The sequence below is a fragment of the Danio rerio genome, chromosome 11 (genome assembly GCF_049306965.1).
Source record: "Danio rerio strain Tuebingen ecotype United States chromosome 11, GRCz12tu, whole genome shotgun sequence".
NCBI classification, from domain to species: domain Eukaryota; kingdom Metazoa; phylum Chordata; class Actinopteri; order Cypriniformes; family Danionidae; genus Danio; species Danio rerio.
In genome coordinates this window covers 10,145,156-10,165,000 of record NC_133186.1, presented here as the reverse complement: position 1 = coordinate 10,165,000, position 19,845 = coordinate 10,145,156, and the positions used below count along the sequence as shown (strand labels likewise).

At 35.7% G+C, this 19,845-nt stretch overlaps 1 protein-coding gene across 30 annotated transcripts in view; it reads left to right on the top strand.

The window, feature by feature from the left end:
- nlgn1 (neuroligin 1) overlaps window positions 1-19,845 on the top strand; it is a 771,338-nt gene that overhangs the window by 513,303 nt on the left and 238,190 nt on the right. For all 30 annotated transcript variants that reach the window (XR_012386624.1, XR_012386625.1, XR_012386623.1 and 27 more), the window contains 1 exon segment: window positions 5,498-5,650. Coding sequence is in view for 26 of the 30 variants with exons in the window: in XM_068224073.2 (XP_068080174.1) it covers window positions 5,498-5,650 (153 nt within the window). In the remaining 4 variants the exon portion in view is untranslated.

The following is a 19,845-nucleotide window of genomic DNA, read 5'->3' as shown; positions in this document are numbered from 1 at the left end:
AAATAGATTTCAACAGCGATGGAAAACCTCTGTTCATGTTGTCATTTAGGTGCAATATTTACAGAAAGGCTACAGTATACACCAGGCTTATCTTTGACATTTGACATATGACATTTACAAAAGACTGAGGAGAATACAAACAGACTGGTGTGTGCATACACCAGTGAACCCTGGGCTGCTGATGAAGACGACTCCTGTCAGTCTGAATGAAGACAGCAGGGATCAGTGGAGTATTCATTTCTCTAAAGCATGACTTCCTGTCATTGATGCGGATAGACTCATTGGGCTAGTTTACAGTTGTCTGTGGCTCATCAGTCATTTGTGGAAATCTAGGACAGTTAGAGCTTAATAAAGCAGTTTTTTTATTTATTTTTTTACACACAAAGATGTACAACTGGTTGGAAGAAGAGACTTTAACTTGAAATGAGATGGGACTAGATGAGACACCTGTTGTTATCAAATCCCAGTTTTGGATTTAAAAAAAAAAATAAATAAATAAATAATAATAATAATAATAAAACCTAAGAGATGAGAAGCTATGGTAAAGATAAAGAGGACAAAATATGGGAAATTAATTAATTAATTAATTAATTTTTTTTAATTGAGATACATAATCTGAAATAGTCTGGAATATTTAAGCTTTTTTTGGCAAACATACAGCTATTTGAATACCTGACACCTGAGGCTAAAATCTAAATATTGAATTAATATAATATTAAATAAAGTTTTGTCCTAATTACAATATTGAATATTGAATTTTGGATTATAGATCATATTTATAATAATAATAAATGTCAGTTTTAATATATTTATGGTAGAAAATTTACAAAATGTCTTAATGGAATTTGGGTTGGGCCGAAAGACAACACAATGCTGAGACTGCATCGCTGATCCTCCGCCCCACCCCCGTCGCAAACCCGCTAGCGAAGAATAAACACTTATATCTCCGTTTACACTAATACGTCTTGGCGTTTTAGAACGAAAATTATCCACATCTACACCGTGTTTAGCCTAGCATTTCTGAACAGCCCTCCGTCCGATGAAAACACACATCACGTGACCACACACATACAGTCACACACACTGTCATGCGCTCGTCTGTGCTCCAGTGAGCAGTGCACGTCGCATGGTTTGTCAAAGATGTACCGCTGGATCGCATCTCACTATAGTTGTTAAACAAGATATTCAGACATCCCAAGTCTCCTGGAAGTTCCGGGAGTCTCCTGTAAATACATAGAGTCTCCCGGGTGCCCGCAAATAAGTGATAATGTCCCGGAAATCGTGGGTCTCCCTCCTGGTTGTAAATCGCGCACTCTTCTCACCCCTCACCACTGGATCCCTCCTCGCTTTTCAGACACGTCGCAAGTCAAACACAGCCTCCAACACAAATCAATTAAGTTGACTTAATAGGTTTTTCCTCAAATTTAAATGAATTGAGCATGAATCAATTAGTCAAAAAAAAAAATGTTACTTTCAGATTAAGTAGTTTGAACAAGCAGCAAAAAATAAATGTTTTAGTGTGTTGACTAGTAACCCAATGCACATAATCCTGTTTATACTTGAACACACATGCCTAAAGTGCCTGTATGGTCATGTGACATACATTTTCATGGGTATGTAAGTGGAAGGAGATCTTTTCACAAATGCTAGATGAAACATTAGTGTGGACATCGATCAATTTTATTCCAAAACCCCAATTTTTAAAATAAAACACATTAGTGTAACACATGATGGCCTTCATCCAATGAGAGAGAAAGATAAAGGACAGCGGGGAGATTACAGAGGACTTTAAGACTACAACATCATGGCTTCAGTTTTGAGAAAGGCTCCTTCTCTGTCTTTTCGGATGCAGGAAATGGATGAAAGTTTGCAAAAAGTTTGACTGAAGCACTTAGTTCTGTAATGTTTTGCCTGCGTTGTTGCCTACCACAGAGGAGTTCAATCTTCAGTCTCATGCAAGAACTCGGATGCTGCAAGATTCAACAGATTTGACAGCAATTCCTCCTATAATAATCATATAGTGGACTCCTGTCGCCGATCCATAGTACTGTGAACACAGCAGCCACTGCTAGCCCAGATTGTCATGCAGTGTGGAGAAAGAAAATAAAAAAAATAAAACTGTTGTTCAACAAATTTTAACTCAGTAAAAGAGACTGGCTGGAACAGAAAATACTGGATATAAGAGACACTATAATAAAGAAGAACCACTGAATTCAAATCTGACTTGATGTATTCTGTGGAAAACGAAGAAGATTTTGCAGAAAACAACTTGAAGCGGTGAGACCAAACATTTTGCACAAAAAAGTAAATGAATAATGATTGTAAGAGAAAGTGAGACAAGGTGAGACGATAAGAGAAATATGGACTCAATTTGAATCTGAAGATGCATGGTTACTAAAAAACCAAAGGTTATGAATGTGTGTCTTAGTGTACAAAGCAAGAGAGACATTATTTGGCCTGATCATGAAAAAAATTCAATATAGATTTTTATTAATAGGATATTTTGCAAGAGGAACAATACATTTCTTGAAAAAGAAGAAGGAAAAAAAAAACAGTTGTAAGCAAATAACATTTGACTTAAGGAAAACAAAATCAACAACAACCGGGACAAAATGGGACAAGAATAAAAATCAACATCAACAACAGACTATATATGAATCTTGGAATATGAATGTGGAAATGTAAAGGTAAGAAGAGAAAACGGCAGATGGGACAAGAAAAAAAAAATGGTTACCTGAATAAAAACAACACAATAAATAAATCTCGATTTAAGGATTTGGAAAAAAAGACGAAGTGGAAGATGAGATGACATGCTCCACGACATTGACTGAGCCATTACTTTTCCAAATCCCACTTTCCAAGAAGAGAAGGGATGCTGTTAGAATCTCACTTTGAACATTTGGAAAGAGGAAAACTACATAAATGGGACAGAAATAGTTAAAAGGATTTATGATGAGACCAAAAAAATAGAAGAACTACTGTATTGTGTGCAGATCAGAAATGACAGTAGACGTGGATCAAGATGAGGCCTTGTGAGACTAGATGAGCCAAGACATTACGTTATCTGATCAACAAAAACTGTTCATACGTGTTTAGGAAGAGGGAAGGAGACAGAATGGAGAGGAGATGAAAATCATTTGGTATAATAACTACTGTAAAGGAATAAGACTTAGATCTTTATTAAAGAGATGAGAAAAGCTGGATAATTGAGATGAGAAAATAAAATGATTAAGAAATGATGTGGACTGAAAAAAAAAGAGGTGTTCACATCCCAAGAAAATTGTTTTACAAAAAGATTGCTCCTTCTTTTTCCCGCTTGTTATGAGACCTCCCGGAAGCAGGTCTTTGCACGCCCAATAAAATAACTGGGATTTATTTGAGAGCTTTGCAACCATGATGAAATGGCTCTCTCCCTCATGCAAGACCAAAGTTATCATCTGCATCTTATTTGTGTTTTGAAAATGCCTCCCTTTTTTGGACAGAGACCATTACTTCTGCTTAAGCAATATCTGGAAATTTAAAGAGTGTGCCATGTCCGCTGCTAAAAGGCAAATCGCTTCTAAGAAGATGAGACGACTCTGAAGACGAATCCCATTTGAAAAGGGTAGACAAAGTACCTTCAGTTTAAAGAAGTAGTCCACCAAACAATGATTTACTTCTGTTATCGTTTATTCACCCTCAGTTTTGTTCCAAAATGGCTTGCTTTCTTCTGTTAAACACAAAAGTAGATATTTTAAAGGATGTCGGTTATCAGATGTTGATGTTCCACGTTGACTTCTCTAGCTATTTTTGTCACACTATTGGCTTGTTTTCACTGAGTACAGTAGAGTGCACATTTATTTACATTTCCACTGTAAGAAGTACCAACATAGTGAGGGTACATAGGACAGTATTTTAAAGAGTGGCTAGACTTAATGCAGAACATTGATTGGTTTGCAGAGAATTGTCCCAAGTGAGCAACAACCCATGGGACCAACAATAAAGGACTGTACCAATATTGACACCGTTTCATTGTGAAAACGTACCACCGTATACATTTCTGTGGAGGACACATTTTGTAGCCAGAGCTACGTAAGGCTGCATTTCGTCTTTCAAAATGGCTTTCGTGCTGCCAGCTGACTGATTTAACTCCGTGTGGACGGCTTTTCCGCTTTTACCAGTTTGCCCAGCAGCTCGCCATGTACGTCGTCAGACTTAGGACACATAGAGAAGTTGAACCCGAGGACAGGGTGTCCAGCGAATAACAGTTCCAGAAAGCAGGTAAAACAAAAATCAAAAAACAAAATAAACAAGTAAATAACCGGGTGAGAACGTAGTATGATTTGAAAATGTAAAAATCAGGCGAGGGCTTTTCTTTTTTTTGGATTGCTTTTGAAAACACTGTCACTTGGGTTTAGGAAAGGGGGTTATTGGGTCAGTTGGTGATTTTAAAAACTATCAGTTGGGTTTAGGGAAGGGGGTGGGTGGGTAGATTGGTCGTTCAGTCAGTAGGCAGCGTCCTCTGGTAGATTTACACGAGAACAGCAGGTGCAAATGACACTTGCGAGAGAAATTTGAGATCTGAAAGAGCGTACACTGCGGCCTCTGGTACATTTGCGAAAACAAAAGCTGCAAAAAAACGTACCTCCTGGGATGTCTTCACGATCTCCAAAAATGTATATAGGTGTAAATATCAATAATTAGCTTGGGTTGACTAATATAATGACATTATGACAGATATTGACTTGAGCTTAACCAAACCTAGTTATCATCTTTTTATAAACAGCCTAATCCCAAGAAGTAAAAACAGAATCTATTGTGAGCCCTCCGTTGTTGTTTAAGGGATCACATGTATGAATGTAAAATGTACAAATTGCATTTCTTCTCTCTTTAAACATTGAACATTGACTTATTTCTTTTTTTAAACAAGAATATGTTAATTGGTGAGGATGCTGTTGGAAACAAAACCCAATAGTACTATACTATGCTAAACCATACCACTCAGTGGAAACAAGGCATGTACGTGTCAATGGGGAACCATCAATTGTTTTGTTACCAACATTCTTCAAAATATCTGCTTTTGTATTCAACAAAAGAAACCAGCCCTTTTTACATCAAGATGAGGGTGAGTACATGTTCATTTCTTTGAGAACTACAGTATACTGTACCTTTCTTTATCACATTTCAAAACATTAATTCAAAACATTGCTTCAGAGCGTAAAATGCTCAGTTAAATTCCCACGTTTTAATCACTGACAGGCCCTCGAGGAAAATAAAAAAACAATAAAATGATTGAGTCACACATTTATTTATTAATTTATTTTAATTTTTTTGCGATCACCAGGAACATGACATTCACATTGCCTAGGAAATTAATGAGCTAATTTCTAAAACTGATCTCGTAAACAAAGCCAAATGTGGCCAATTTAAGCAAAACGGGAGCCCTCAGCACTGAAATGCATTTGCAGTCACTCTACAGTAGTTTGTCATTTAATCTCCTCTATCCTCCTTTTTCCAGACATTCGTGAAAGCGGGAGCCCCAAACCAGTGATGGTTTTCGTTCACGGTGGATCGTACATGGAAGGAACAGGAAATATGTTCGACGGAAGCATCTTAGCCAGTTACGGCAATGTCATCGTCATAACCGTCAACTATCGACTTGGTGTGCTCGGTAAGTACTTTGTTTTTTTGGGGTTTTTTTGCGCTTACCTTCCGGGTACTTGATCTGTGTTCCATATCTTCTGAATGGCTTGTTCCAGCTTTGTTTTGCTCCACCAAGGTACAGTTTTCATCCGGTGGTGAAAGATGATTTAGTTAGCTGTGAATAGCCTTAAGCTCATAAGCATAAAATGTGTGAAGTGGCAATGTTTTCTCCAGAGCGGCTTGCATGCATGAAAACGTATTATAGAAAAGTTTGCGGTAGTTGTATGTGATTTAGGGGAGATTGTAAATACCAGAACTATCAAAAGCTTTATGACCTTCTAGTTTAAATCACAAAGCAACAACCTCTACAGCCTGTGTGTGTGTCTCTCTATCTCTGACTTTTTTCCCTATTGTTATTCCTCTCCCTCTTTATGTGTCAGGTATAATTTCTCTAGACAACAGATGTGGATGGAGATAAAACTGGGTATTTTTACTTAATGATTGAGATTGCCTGAAGCAAATGGTGTTGGATTTATTAATAAGCTTTGGAGCGTTTGCCAGTTGTCTAGATATGAAACATCTGCTATCAGAGAATGGTTAAGTGCTATTTTAGTTCTGTAATAATTGAGTTAGAGTACAGATTTGTTTCGGTGAAGTATCTTTCGCGAGGGCTGCTTTTCTCCGATTGTTTCATCATTATTTGTCTGCGAGGTCGTTGTGCTAATTTATCATAATGTTTAATGCAGTCATTTTTTTTTATTATACATTATGCATATTCTTCAGTGATTGACACAGTGATTATTTTCAGATAAAGGATGATGGAGACTGATATAAATGTACTCATGTACTGTGTTTTTTAATAATAATTTACAGTGCTCGGCATAATTGAGTACACCACATTTTGAAAAAGATTTTTTTTTCTTTTTTTTCAGTGCATATAGGCAATTTTAGTGTATTTAAACAAAACAGATTTATTAAAATAATATTTTAATGATCAAACATATTTAAAAATTGAAAGATAATACCATTAAATTCAAGCAAAATATTGCAAATAAATTGCAACCTACAAAATTTCAACTTAATTTTTTCCTTTTTTTTTTTTACTTCTCTTGATTCTTCCTCTTTTTAAAAAGGTGTATTTCATATTTTTCTATAACAAATACATTTAGGTGTATTAGTTTCTGGACCGTTATCGCAAGTTATTTTGTTAGACTAGCTCCAGATTTGGCTTCAGTACTGACTAATCTAATGTATATGCACAAATACAACATTGTAGAGCTTCCTATTAAAATTGGAATTTTAAAAGATAGATGTGTGAGAGGTGTATTTATATATGCTGAGCACTGTATGTACAAATGCTTCTTTTTTTTCTTAAAGCAGTTTTACTAAAATAGCAAATCTATTTCATGAGCAAATGTATGATTACAAGCAGCCATTATTTTGTGTGTTTGTTGAATATATTCTAAACAGATTTCTTTGTATTCAGTCTGATCAAACTTCTACATACCCCTACACAGTGAATGTTTCAGTGCTTATGTGATTTAAGTAATTAATAAAAAATGAAGACTGCACTGCATTTTATAGATTTGTTTAACATTGAGAACAATACTTGTGTAATTTTGTATGTAAATCATTTTTTAAACTCTTTTAATATTTAAAATTTTATTTTTTTATATTTAATTTTTTAACTCTTTTTAATATTTATCTTGCCTTATCTAAGATAGTCTTTAGCTGAGTTAACGTGTTGCTAACAATCCCCTATATATATATATATATATATATATATATATATATATATATACAAACACTAATGTCACATTGGGCAAAACATTTTGGTTTTGTCATAATTTACTGGCATATTACCTGTCTATTATTAAGATATTAACTGCAGGGCTTGCAAAATATCTAAATTCCTAGTAGCCCTCGGGCAGGCATATACAATTAAGTAGCCCTCATAGAAAATACAATATTTATTAAATAAAACAAAAGCATACATTTACTTAATAACAATATATATATATATATATATATATATATATATATATATATATATATATATATATATATATATATATATATATATATATATATATATATATATATATATATAATGGCTTTTGTCATAGGCTATATAATATAGGTTATACATTTTTAAATAACCAAAATTGTATTATTTACCTTTTTTTTTATTTAATTATTTTTCATTTTCAAAAAAAAAAAAAATGAAGTAAACATGTTTTCAGGTTATTTTTTGCAGCTATAAATACATTCCACTATGTTACAGAGCACATATGCTGTATCTGAATCTTATGTCGGTGCGATCTCTGAGTGAGTGCCGAGTGTTTGTGTGCTTCAGTGCTTCACATTCAGCACAGAACAAGCGAATAAACTGACAGAAACAATGCGTTACTTTGGAAGGAGCTGATAATATTGTGGCTTTTCTTCTTTATTATGAACAGGTGGATTTATTGCTGCAGTATCAGCAGCACAGCACATACATAATTATGCACTTTGTGGGAGAATGTAAAAGCATTGAAATATATATTTTCCTCCCACCGGCCCACCGGGCAGTGAGTAGATAGATTTTGGTAGCCTGGTTAAAAAAAAAAATAATAATAGCCCCAGGACGTTGAGCTACCAGATTTGCGAGCCCTGAGTAGCTGTTTATTGGTACCTATAAAGTATGATCTTATTCTACTTTCCTAATCAAACCCATCTACTACCTAATTAACTATTAATAAGCAGCTGATTAGTAGTTTATTGTGCTAATAGTCTTAGTTAAGAGTTTGTTAAAAACCTCATGAAATTAATATTAACCGTATGAATTTGTGAGCTAACATTGCTTGTTTAGTGGTGAACAATTCATCTGTGCATGTCGGTAATGCCTAGTTCAGACTGCGTGATTTTAGCCCTGATTTTGGCTCGCCGACAGGTTTTGAGAAATCGCCGACAAATGCCTGAAATCACAGGCAAATCGCTGCTCGTGCACGTGAGTGACAATCACACAGTATGAACGATCAAAGACGCGATCTGAGAGAATCGCCGATGAGTCGCCGATGCCTGTGAGATATTTGGCGTGCTAAATATCTGGAGCTGTCGGCGATTCAATTCATGCCGTGTGAATTGAGTTTTGACTGAAAATAACATCAGCGATCGCCTACAGCCAATGAGAGAGCAGCTTTCACTTGTGTGTGCGGGTGTGTATACCTGCTGCAGGCCAGCGGGAGGCTGGGGGAGAAGTTAAAAGCGCTCTTTTTCGGTTTATTTGGACCCACGAAATGGAGGAAAAACTAGTGGAGGTTTGACAGGACTCAGGAGCACCAGTGTCTGTTTGACGTTTCATACAGAAAGAAATTAGTTTATTATCAACTTAAGTTGAGGAGAAATGGTTAATTCCCTTTAAACCCAGGTGAGCAAACATGTACATGTTCTACCCCATTAAAGGCTTCTTTCTCATTATGTAGTTAATAACAAAAGATATACTACCTGTTTTTGGCTGTGAGACGTAGTTTGGACGAAGTTGTCGGCGATTCTCCCAATAGTAAAGTCATGCAATGTGAATGTCCATGTCGCCGAACCATCTTGCAGTGTAAACAAAGCAGCGACGAAACGCTAGCCCAGGTAGTCATGCAGTGTGAAAACATCTGTGACACGACTACTTTTAAAGTCATGCAGTCTGAACTCGGCATAAGAAAGGTTTCCCTTTTGATCTTTAATTGAAATCTGAAAATGCACTGAATTTTTAAAAATTTTTTTCAGTAAAATAGTCAGATTACATATATCGTAGGTGTTAGGTGTGGTTAACATACATAAACACACCCCTCCATTTTGCAACAAACAGGAATGGTGTGGAGATAGTGCCTGTTAGGTTGTATTAACTCTCACTAAACCCTTTTCCTAATCTTTTTGAATGAAATGCCTACTTTACTACATCCAATCAGCTCGGAGCTAGAAAAAAAAAAAACAAGCCACACCCACTGTTTACTCATTTAATATGTCATTTCTATTGGAATTGCATCCAAAAAAATTAAAAATAAATAAAAAAGCAGGTGCAGCTTTCAGTTCATGTGGACTTTAATAGCTTGAATTGTGACTTAAATTGTTACCCCACGTTGTCTAATTTCAGTTAAAAAGTAAAAGTAAAAATAAAAATTCACACTATTATCTAGCTACTGGCTTAATTGCATGCCCATAATTAAGACATTACCTTATTAGAAGTTATCATATTATACTTATTGTTATAAGTTATTATAAATGATCTAATTCTACGACCCTTATTATACTTAATACCTAAACCCAACTACTGCATTACTATTAATAATCAGCTAATTAGTACTTTATAGAGCTAATATATTTAGTTAATGGTTGTTGATAGGGTGAATTGTTATTTAAAACAAAGTCTTACCAGCTGATTTTCAGTGTTGTCAAAAAACCTGAACGCTAGTTTATTTCTTATGCACATCTTGTTTGTGAGTGTTGTCATGCAGGGTTAATCTTCAGTAATAATTTGTTCTTTTATAGTGATAACTGGTCAATTAAATAAGAGCTATTGATCAATGCACAGTTCAGATTGTTCAAATAGCCTTGTTAAAGAAACATTAGCATCTGCTGCTAATCCTGCAAACGGTTTTATTGTGTTTTTTTGTTAAGCTCTTAACATCTGTACAGTATAACTCACCATTCTGAAGTATTAGCATTCTGGCAGATGCTAACGTGCTGGTGCTGTATGTGCCGTTAGTCTGCATTTCATAAAAATATGCATGAATTCTGAAATTAGCATCAGTTATTTGCACCAGGATCATCACAGTATATCTCTCTCCGTTAGTAAATGAGGCCCAGTGTGATCGTTCCTCGCTAATGATTCAGCTAGCAGCCATCTTCCCTCAGTCACCCTTAGCTTTTTATAACAAATCCACTACTGATGATTAGCGATTTTTTTATTTATTTTTTCCTTTCCTAGCGATGGCACACAAATCCATTAGGGGGTTTAAGCATGTGCCCGCATGCCACAACCCTTAATTTATTGTTGCTATGTTTTCCTCATGGTTGTCTGGGGTTCGCCTAAGCTGCGGAGCAGCCTTTAGGGAAAGGTGCTGTAATGGTGAGAGGGCCTAATGGATTATAACGCTCCACACAGTCTGAGTGTCATTATCAGAACTGTTGTAGATTTATGGAGCGAGTCGCTCTTGTCATGCCCCCCTGAATAAAACTGCTCTCCGACAGCTAATCAGCTGGCATAAGGGGTTGTTTTTACTGAGCACCACCATCATATTTTTTGGGCAGATATGGTGTCCCAATCCTCTTTATAAACCATCCTTCAAATTGAGACAATGACCACTGTGTTTAACCAAAAATAGTGACTTACCCATTCTGAATGAATAACAAGCTCCAGAATTTTGCAATAACTTGTGAAATGTTTGGAATTCATGTTGAAAATGTTCCAAATTTGGTGTTAGACATGCCATTTTAATATAATTGCACATGTAAAGTTTCATTGTGGCTTGTGCAGTATTGATTGGCTTAATTTGGTACTGTCCTGGCCAAGAGGGTGTGTTGCTGGCTGCTATTTCTGAATGTTTTAAATGTCTAAATTATGGATCACCAACCCTGTTGCTGGAGAACTACCTTCCTGCACAATTCAGCTCCAACCCTAATCAAACACACCTGAACCAATTAAGTAGGACCTAAAGCAGCACTTGATAATTATAGACAGGTGTGTTTGTTCAGGGTTGCAACTGAAATCTGCTGGAAGGTACCTCTACAGGAACAGGGTTGGTGACTGCTGGTCTAAAACTTTTATGTCCATATGCTGTAAAGTGTTTTAGAATAAAAATGCTCTATATAAGCAAAAACTGCCGAAGGGTTTTTTAAATTATTGGTTAATTATCTATGCACCCCTGAGGTGAAACTATTGTAATAACAAAAAGCATCATTTTACAACTTCAAAATATTCATCTGTTTAATTGAGCTGTTGAAAAAAAAGCTGCTGCAGTAACATTGCCAGTATTACCTTAGTTTTGAGAAATGCCACATATCTTTTTAGTTGATACTTTTATAGATAAATTCATAGGGGTACACTGACAACACTTTTTATTGTGTAACAGTTGGCATAAGAGGTTGTTTTAACTGAAAACCTCTATCATGTTCTTGGACTGATATGACCCATCCTCTTTAGGATCTATTCTTCAATTTCAGCCAATAACAAACATGTTGAACCAAAAATAGTGACATACCCATACTAAAAAACACGCTCGAGCAGGACAATTTTGCAATCACATGTTAAAATTACATGTAAAGTATTTGAAACGCATGTAGACTTGTGACATGTATGGATTTGGAATATTCTCATATGTAGCCCACATAATTGTGTGGTCATCAACAATTTATGATTTAGAACAGGACTTTGATTTACTTGGAAAAAAAAAAAAACATTTACATAAATAATACATGCAACATCATACTAAAAAACAATAATACAAGTCACTAAAATATTCAATGTGGGCTCTGAACAGTACGAGATGCTTTTGATAAGTGTGTGTTTCCCACTGTATTAGCTGAATCGTATTGTGTAGCACAGAATCTTGAGTCCAACCACTGCATTTACATAGTTTTCTAAACATTGCTAAGCAACGCGAACAGATGCCTAATGAAGGCGCTGGTGTCTGTAACCTAAAAGAAAACAATGTTTAGAAATAAGGGTTCACACCAAATGCGGAATTAAGTAAGTTATATACAAAGTCAATGCAAACGTGCAAATAAAAGCAAATTTGCTAGAGGTAAAAAAAATAAAAATAAAAATAAAAAAATCCTTGCAAGCAACACTGAAAATTTGATTTATGTAGCACGATTTCAACAACTTTCATTACCCAGTGTGCTTTTCAGCTAATAAAATCAGCGGAGACCAGCAATAACAAACAGCTTAAAAATAACAATCACACCTCCTAACAGCCAATTGCCTTTGAAAACAAAAAAGTATTTTATCTAGACTTAAAGATGCTGATGGAAGTTGATAGCCTTACTGAAGGTGGTAAAGCGTTCCAAAACCTACATTTACATTTAAGTCACTATTTATGGGTATGCAGCAGATCTTATTTGCAGAATCAAAATGATCTGGTAGGCTGGTACAAAGTTAGTAGCTCACAGAGGTAAAAAAAGAGTCATACCGTTTAGAGATTTAAAAACAAAAAGTACAATTCTAAACTCTAAAAAGTACAGGCAGCCAGTGTAAAGAGCGTAAGACCGGAGTATATACTCCCTCTTTTTAGTCAAATAATGGGCCACTGCATTTTTTACAATTTGTAACCTGGAAAGGGTGCATTGTTGCACTGTACCGCATTCAGTGTGTGATGGGCACAAATATGGATATTGGTTATTAAAGGGGAAACTTATAATAAAGCAGGATCACATAGACTGATTTTGCATTCTTGCAACCCGGTAGCAACTCTTTCATGAACCGGTACCGGCCTGCGACCTGGTAATTGGCGACCTCTGATATTTTTTTAACAGGTGAACCTGTATCATATTCATTGTTTTTTGGTTAACCCTCCTATTAACCTACAATTCTGGTAACCCTTTTTATCTTTTGGGGTAAATTTGATGCTAGTAATTTAAACTACCAAAATGTAATTTTTATTTTTTTTTTTTTTTTTACTACGAGGCTTGCGTAATTGATGCCATGTTTGACTTCTTCAAGAGTCATGAAACACCAAAACACATTTTTTGAGATGCTGACAGTCATATTTATATATGGCCCACATTGCTAAAAACACTATTAGGACACATATATTTCGCAAAAAAAAAAAAGTGAAAATTGGTTATTTTTGCGTTGTTTAGAGCAAATTCGTTCTTCAGGTTGGAAAATAAATTTTGAAGCTATGTCACAGCGTTGAGATTATTGTGTAAATTCCAGCATGGAGATTGAATGTCTGTGCCAGCTGGTAGAATGACGGGTTTTCAGCATATCTGTTCATTAAATCATGAGAAAGGCTTGGTTCAAACCAGTGTGCTCTATTGTGAATGAGTTGCAACTTCATTAGTAAGATATTGCTTCGAAGACTCTTTTACCTGTTACAGTGTTCAGAGAGGTACAGGTGAATTAGGAAGGCTAAATTTTTCGTACTGTATGAGTGTGAACTGATGTGTGTGGATGTTTCCTGGAGATGGGTTGTATCTGGAAGGGCATCCACTGCGTAAAAACGTGCTGGATAAGTTGGCGGTTCTTCCGCTGTGGTGATCCCAGATTAATAAAGGGACTAAGCCGGAAAGAAAATGAATAAATTTATGAGTGTTCAGAGAGACGCCCCGTTGTTTTGCTAAACATAATTAAAACAAGTGGAAGAAGAAGAAGAAGAATTGTTTGGAGACATGGGTCATCGATGTTCCGTTTTCAAATGTGACGAAAATCTGTTTTGTTTTTATTTCTCCATGAAACGCACAGCTCGTTTGGACCCAAGCAGTTGGATTATGGTGGTCTGCTAACAAGTGACAAAAATATGTTTATAAGAAATGTATTTACCCGAGAGCTTTTCGAATCTGGAAATTGTAAAATATGGAGTTGCCATTTGGTTTCAGTTCGTTTTAATTGTCTGTTTAAATTGTCTGTTTAAATGTTTGTTGTTTATGTTTCTCCAGATGGCAAAGTTAGTATCCTCGACAGTACTCTTTAAGTTTTTGAATACATACCTTAGTCAAAATGATTTTAGTTACTACGTTTACAGTCATTTCACTGCAATATTCGGATGGCTGTAGTATCGTCCACAGCTCTAGAAATAATCCAATCCCCCTCTCCCACTCCTTGCCTTTTATACATCCAGATTACCGGTTGTCAAATTGGCAAATCACCATAAACTCTTACTAAATTACCACTAGGATCTGGTTACAAAATGATTACATGACATTGAAAAAAAAAAAAATGGCCATGCTAATTTCATGTTTACGGAGTCATACACGTTTAATTAGGAAAAGTCATTAAATTTGAAGCAAACAAAAATGTCAAGCATGTATTTGCTTAAACATTCAACAGGTTCAAATTGACCCCTAGGTTAATAGTAGGGTTAAAGAAGTGTTGTGCTCTGCTACCGAATGACACACTTGAGTTACAGTAGCATTGTTAACTAGATCTAAATTGGTTGCGATTTGAGTCATCAGCACTTGTTAGTCAATATGTGCGTGGTTGGCTGAATGCTGCACTGGTTGATGTGTGTATGTATGTGTGCGTGCGTTTGCATGCCGGTTAGTTCGGTTGTTTACTTCTTTGTCAAGACTTCGCCGCATTGCTCACCTTGTAATAATGGGTTTGTTGTTTTGCTTTAATCATTCCATGTGGCCCAGCGTTGAGGATTATTATTTTTCATGCTTATTAATTTTCTTCTCCCTTGAAACAAATACCCTTGATGTTTCGGTTTCATTAGTCTTTTGCTTTCGCCAACCTCCACCTCTCTTGTTGTCTCTCCGCGGTTTTGCCTTTAGCGCTGTGTCCTTTATCACGTCTTTCTCTCTTGTTCTCCTCAGTCATATGCTTGCTTGAGCGTAAGCCTCGCCACAGGGTCTTTAAAGATGCATGTATGATGTCTGACCCTATTCAGGAAGCAATGTGTCTGGGGAGATGCTTCATTTGAGGGTGTTTATTAATCTTAACAAGCGTTTAACAGCTCTACAGGATCTGTCCTCGTCCATTATTTTGCCATCCCAGTGCTAGCTGTGAGGACTGGCTGTTTGGGGTGTTGTTTAATTTATTTTAGTTTAATTTTATTTAATGTTATATATTTTTTGTCATATATATATATATATATATATATATATATATATATATATATATATATATATATATATATATATATATATATATATATATATACTTATTTATTTATTTATTTATTTTTTCTTCACGGTATGTCTGATAATATTTTTTCTTCTGGAGAAAGTCTTATTTGTTTTATTTCAGCTAGAATAAAAGCAGTTATTGAATTTTTGAAAAACATTTTTGGGACAAAATTATTTGCCCCTTTAAGCTATTTTTTTTGCAATAATTTACAGAGCAAACCATTGTTATACAATAATTTGCCTAATTACCCTGACCTGCCTTATTAACCTGATTAACCTAGTCTTTAAATGTCACTTTAAGCTGTATAGAAGTGTCTTAAAAATTATCAAGTAAACTATTATTTACTGTCATCATAACAAAGATAAAATAAATCAGAAATAAGAAATAAGTTATTAAAACTTTTAGAAATGTGCTGAAACAATCTTCCCTCCATTAAACAGAAATTTGGGAAAAAAATAAACAGGGGCGCTAATAATTCAGGGGGGCTAATAATTATTGTTTTAAATATATATATATATATATATATATATATATATATATATATATATATATATATATATATATATATATATATATATATATATATATATGTATATTGTTGTGTGTTAGGGTTAGTGTGTTTGTGTTTGTGTGTGTGTGTGTGTGTGTGTGTGTGTGTGTTACATTTTATAATCAAATATTATTTATTCAATTAAATATAAATTATTATTTCAATAAAAAAAAATAATAATTTTTGAACACAATGCAGATCAATGTTGAATACACAAGTAAAGCTGCACCTGCCTCTGCTGATGTCTTCTCCATTGTCTTCTGTCCATTAGTTACAGTGTATTTATTTATCTTTTTATCTAATTTGTTTAAAACATTTAGTTGAAACATTTAATTTCAGTTTGCTGTTTTGTAGTTTAACAATAAAACAAACTACCAAAAAAGACTAACTCTCTTCTAAGACTGGATAGGGGGCCAAACTAAATGTTACCAATGACCAGCTTCGGCCCGCGGACCCTAGTTTGGGCACCTCTGCTTTATATAAAATATATAATACTATATCAAATGATTCTGGTTCACAGTATGTTATATTTGGTATATGAACTGTTGTTGGACTGAATGGCATTATGATATGTCCTAAATGTTTTGAAAACAAGATATCATCCGAATATCGCTTTTGTACAAAATGTGCACAAAAAAAAACAAAAAAACAAAGTAAATTTGTTAATACCTGCAAATTTCACCAGGAACACTTTTGTACTATTTAGGTACAAATACATACCTTCAATCTACTGAAATAGACTGTTTAGCTACAACTACTGAAAAGGTACCACTCAAGTAACAGCTCTCATACCGTTTCTTTCTTCCTTCGAGTGTATAAACCATTGTTGCATGGAATGACTCATAGAATGAATCACAGACTTACTGTAGACATCTGGCATTATTTCTGTCCAATGATTAGTGTTTGCTTGAACGTGTTGCAATCACCTCAGGCCTTGACCCAGCTTTCCTGCAACCCTACAGATTTAATAGCTCTACCCTGTAGATTTAGTACTCTACGTATGTATGCAGATATGTTAGCGTAAGTGCTGGGTCTCAGTGGTGGTGACGGGTGGACGCGTTGGTAGAGGGCAAAAAGGCAAGCGGCAGAGGACGGACGACATCTGCCATCAGAGAGGCTTTGCCCTGTGAGCGCCACTAACTGAAGGGATTAGTTCAGCCTGCAAGAGCGCAGCAGATGTCCATCTGGACCCGTTCACTCACCGCTCCTCCTCTTCTCCAAAGTCTCTCTTTTACTTTCTTTGGCTTACTCTCTCCCTCATGTCCTCATTTTGGCCTGGTTTCCAGAGATTGACCCAGGATAGACTTATATAGGATTTGGTGTTGGTCTTGTGCTGAGTCAAGTGGTCAGTTTGACCATATTTGATTAAGAGACAGCTGTCTACTGAGGGTGGAAAGAAGAAGAATGAGAGAGCTGAAAAGCATTAAATACACTGTCAAAGGTCAAAGTGTTCGCCCTGCTGTGACATTCATTTCTGTTCATTGCAGTTCGATGGAGGAAAGTTTTTTTTTTTTTTTTTTCAGCACATTTTTAAACAATAGTTTTAATAGCTCATCATTTCTAATAACTAGTTTCTTTCGTGTTCGTTCATAGAATAACACATTTTTTAACATAATAGTTAAAATAGTGTATTTGCCATGATGGCTTTTCTAGTTATTCTGTAAGATACTGGCATTCCGCTCTATTAAAAGATTGCTTAAAGGTTACTTATGATAACTAGGCAAGTCAGGGTAATTAGGCAACTCACCCGCCACTTTATTACACCTTACTAGTTCCGAGTTCGACCCACTTTTGCCTTCAGAACTACTATAGTGCTTCGTGGCATAGATTGAACAGTATGCTGGAGATATTCCTCAGATATTTTGGTCCATCTTGACATGATAGTATCATGCAGTTGCTGCGTTGTGCTCTATTGGATTGAGGCCTGGTGACTGTGGAGGCCATATGAGTACAATGAACTCTGTCATGTTCAAGAAACCAGTCTGAGATGATTTGTGCTTTATGACATGGTGCGTTATCCTGCTGGAATTAGCTTTTACAAGATGCGTACATTGTGGTCATAAAGGGATGGACATGGTCAGCAAAAATACTCAGGTAGGCTGTGGTGTTGACACAATGCTCAATTGGTATGCTCAATCCTGGCCAAAGTCCCTCAATCTGCCCTTACGATCATGGCCTCCCAATCATCCCCATCCACTGGATTGGCTCTATTACTGTCTCTTCACTCTACTGGTGTGGTGTGGAGAGACCCCCTTATGATTGTGAAGCGCTTTGGGTGTATGGCCATACACAGTAAATGCACTATATAAATACACATTACATTTACATTACATTACTAATGGGCCCAAAGTTTGCCAACAAAATATCCCCCACACCATTATACAACCACCACCAGCCTAAACTATTGATCCAAGGCAGGATGGATCCATGCTTTCATGTTGTTGGTGCCAAATTCTGACCCTATCATCCGAATATCGCAGCAGAAATTGAGACTCATCAGACCAAGAAATGTTTTTCCTATCTTCTATTGTCCTATTTTGGTGAGTCTGTGCGAATTGTAGCCTCGGTTTCTTGTTGTTAGCTGACAGGAGTGGCACCTGGTGTGGTTTTCCACTGCTGTAGTCCATCCACCTCAAGGTTGGGCATGTTGCGCATTCACAGATGTTCTTCTGCATAACTCAGTTGTAAAGAGTGGTTATTTGGGTTACTGTTGCCTTTTTATCAGCTCAAACCAATCTGGCCATTATCATCTGACCTCATTTGTGCCCACAGAACTGCCATTCACTGGATATTTCCTCTTTTTCTGAACATTCTCTGTAAACACTACAGATGGTTGTGCATGAAATCCTAGTAGATCAACAGTTTCTGAAATATTCAGACCAGCTCCTCTGGCACTAACAACCATGCCATGTTCAGAGTCTCTTAAACCAGCTTTCTTCCCCATTCTGATGCTCGGTTTGAACTGCAGCACATCGCCTTGACCATGTCTACATGCATATGTGTGTGATTGTGTGTGTGTGTAAATATATATATATATATATATATATATATATATATATATATATATATATATATATATATATATATATATATATATATATATATATATATATATCAGTATATATGGCCAAACTAAAATAAATAATCCTTTCTTGTATATAAAGTCAATATTATTAGCCCTCTAAATGCTCATTGACAGACATATTTTACACTATTTAAACATGATAGTTTAAATGGTGTATTTCTTATAATGGCAGTGAATTGTTTGTTTCTAGTTATTTTGGAACAAACTACTATTCAGATTAAATTACAATTGAAAGGCTTAAATAGGCAAGTTAGTTTAAATAGGCAAGCCATTGGACAACATTCATCCATTCATATTCCTTCTGCTTAGTACTTCATCTATCAGGGGTCGCCACAGCAGAATGAACTGCCAACTATTCCAGCATATGTTTTATGCAGTAGATGCCCTTCCAGCCACAACTCAGTACTAGGAAGCAACCATACAAACTCACATTTACACATGCATTCATACACCACGGCCATTTTAGTTTGCCCAATTCACCTATAGCACATGTCTTTGGACTGTGGGGGAAAACGGGGCACATACAGTATATGCACTATACTGTGAAGAATGTCCTTGATCTGAAGAATGTCCTTGATCTGAAATATTTGAAAAAGAAGAACATGTTCATAGGAGAGAGACATTTTGAGCTGTACTGTAAAAAAAGCAGCTGCAGCTTATTTCATCAGTGTAATAGAGCAGAATATCGACTGGATTTGTGTTTATTATTAGTTATTATCACCCTGCCTGACATGAAATAAATCCTTCATTCAACATTTTTTTAAT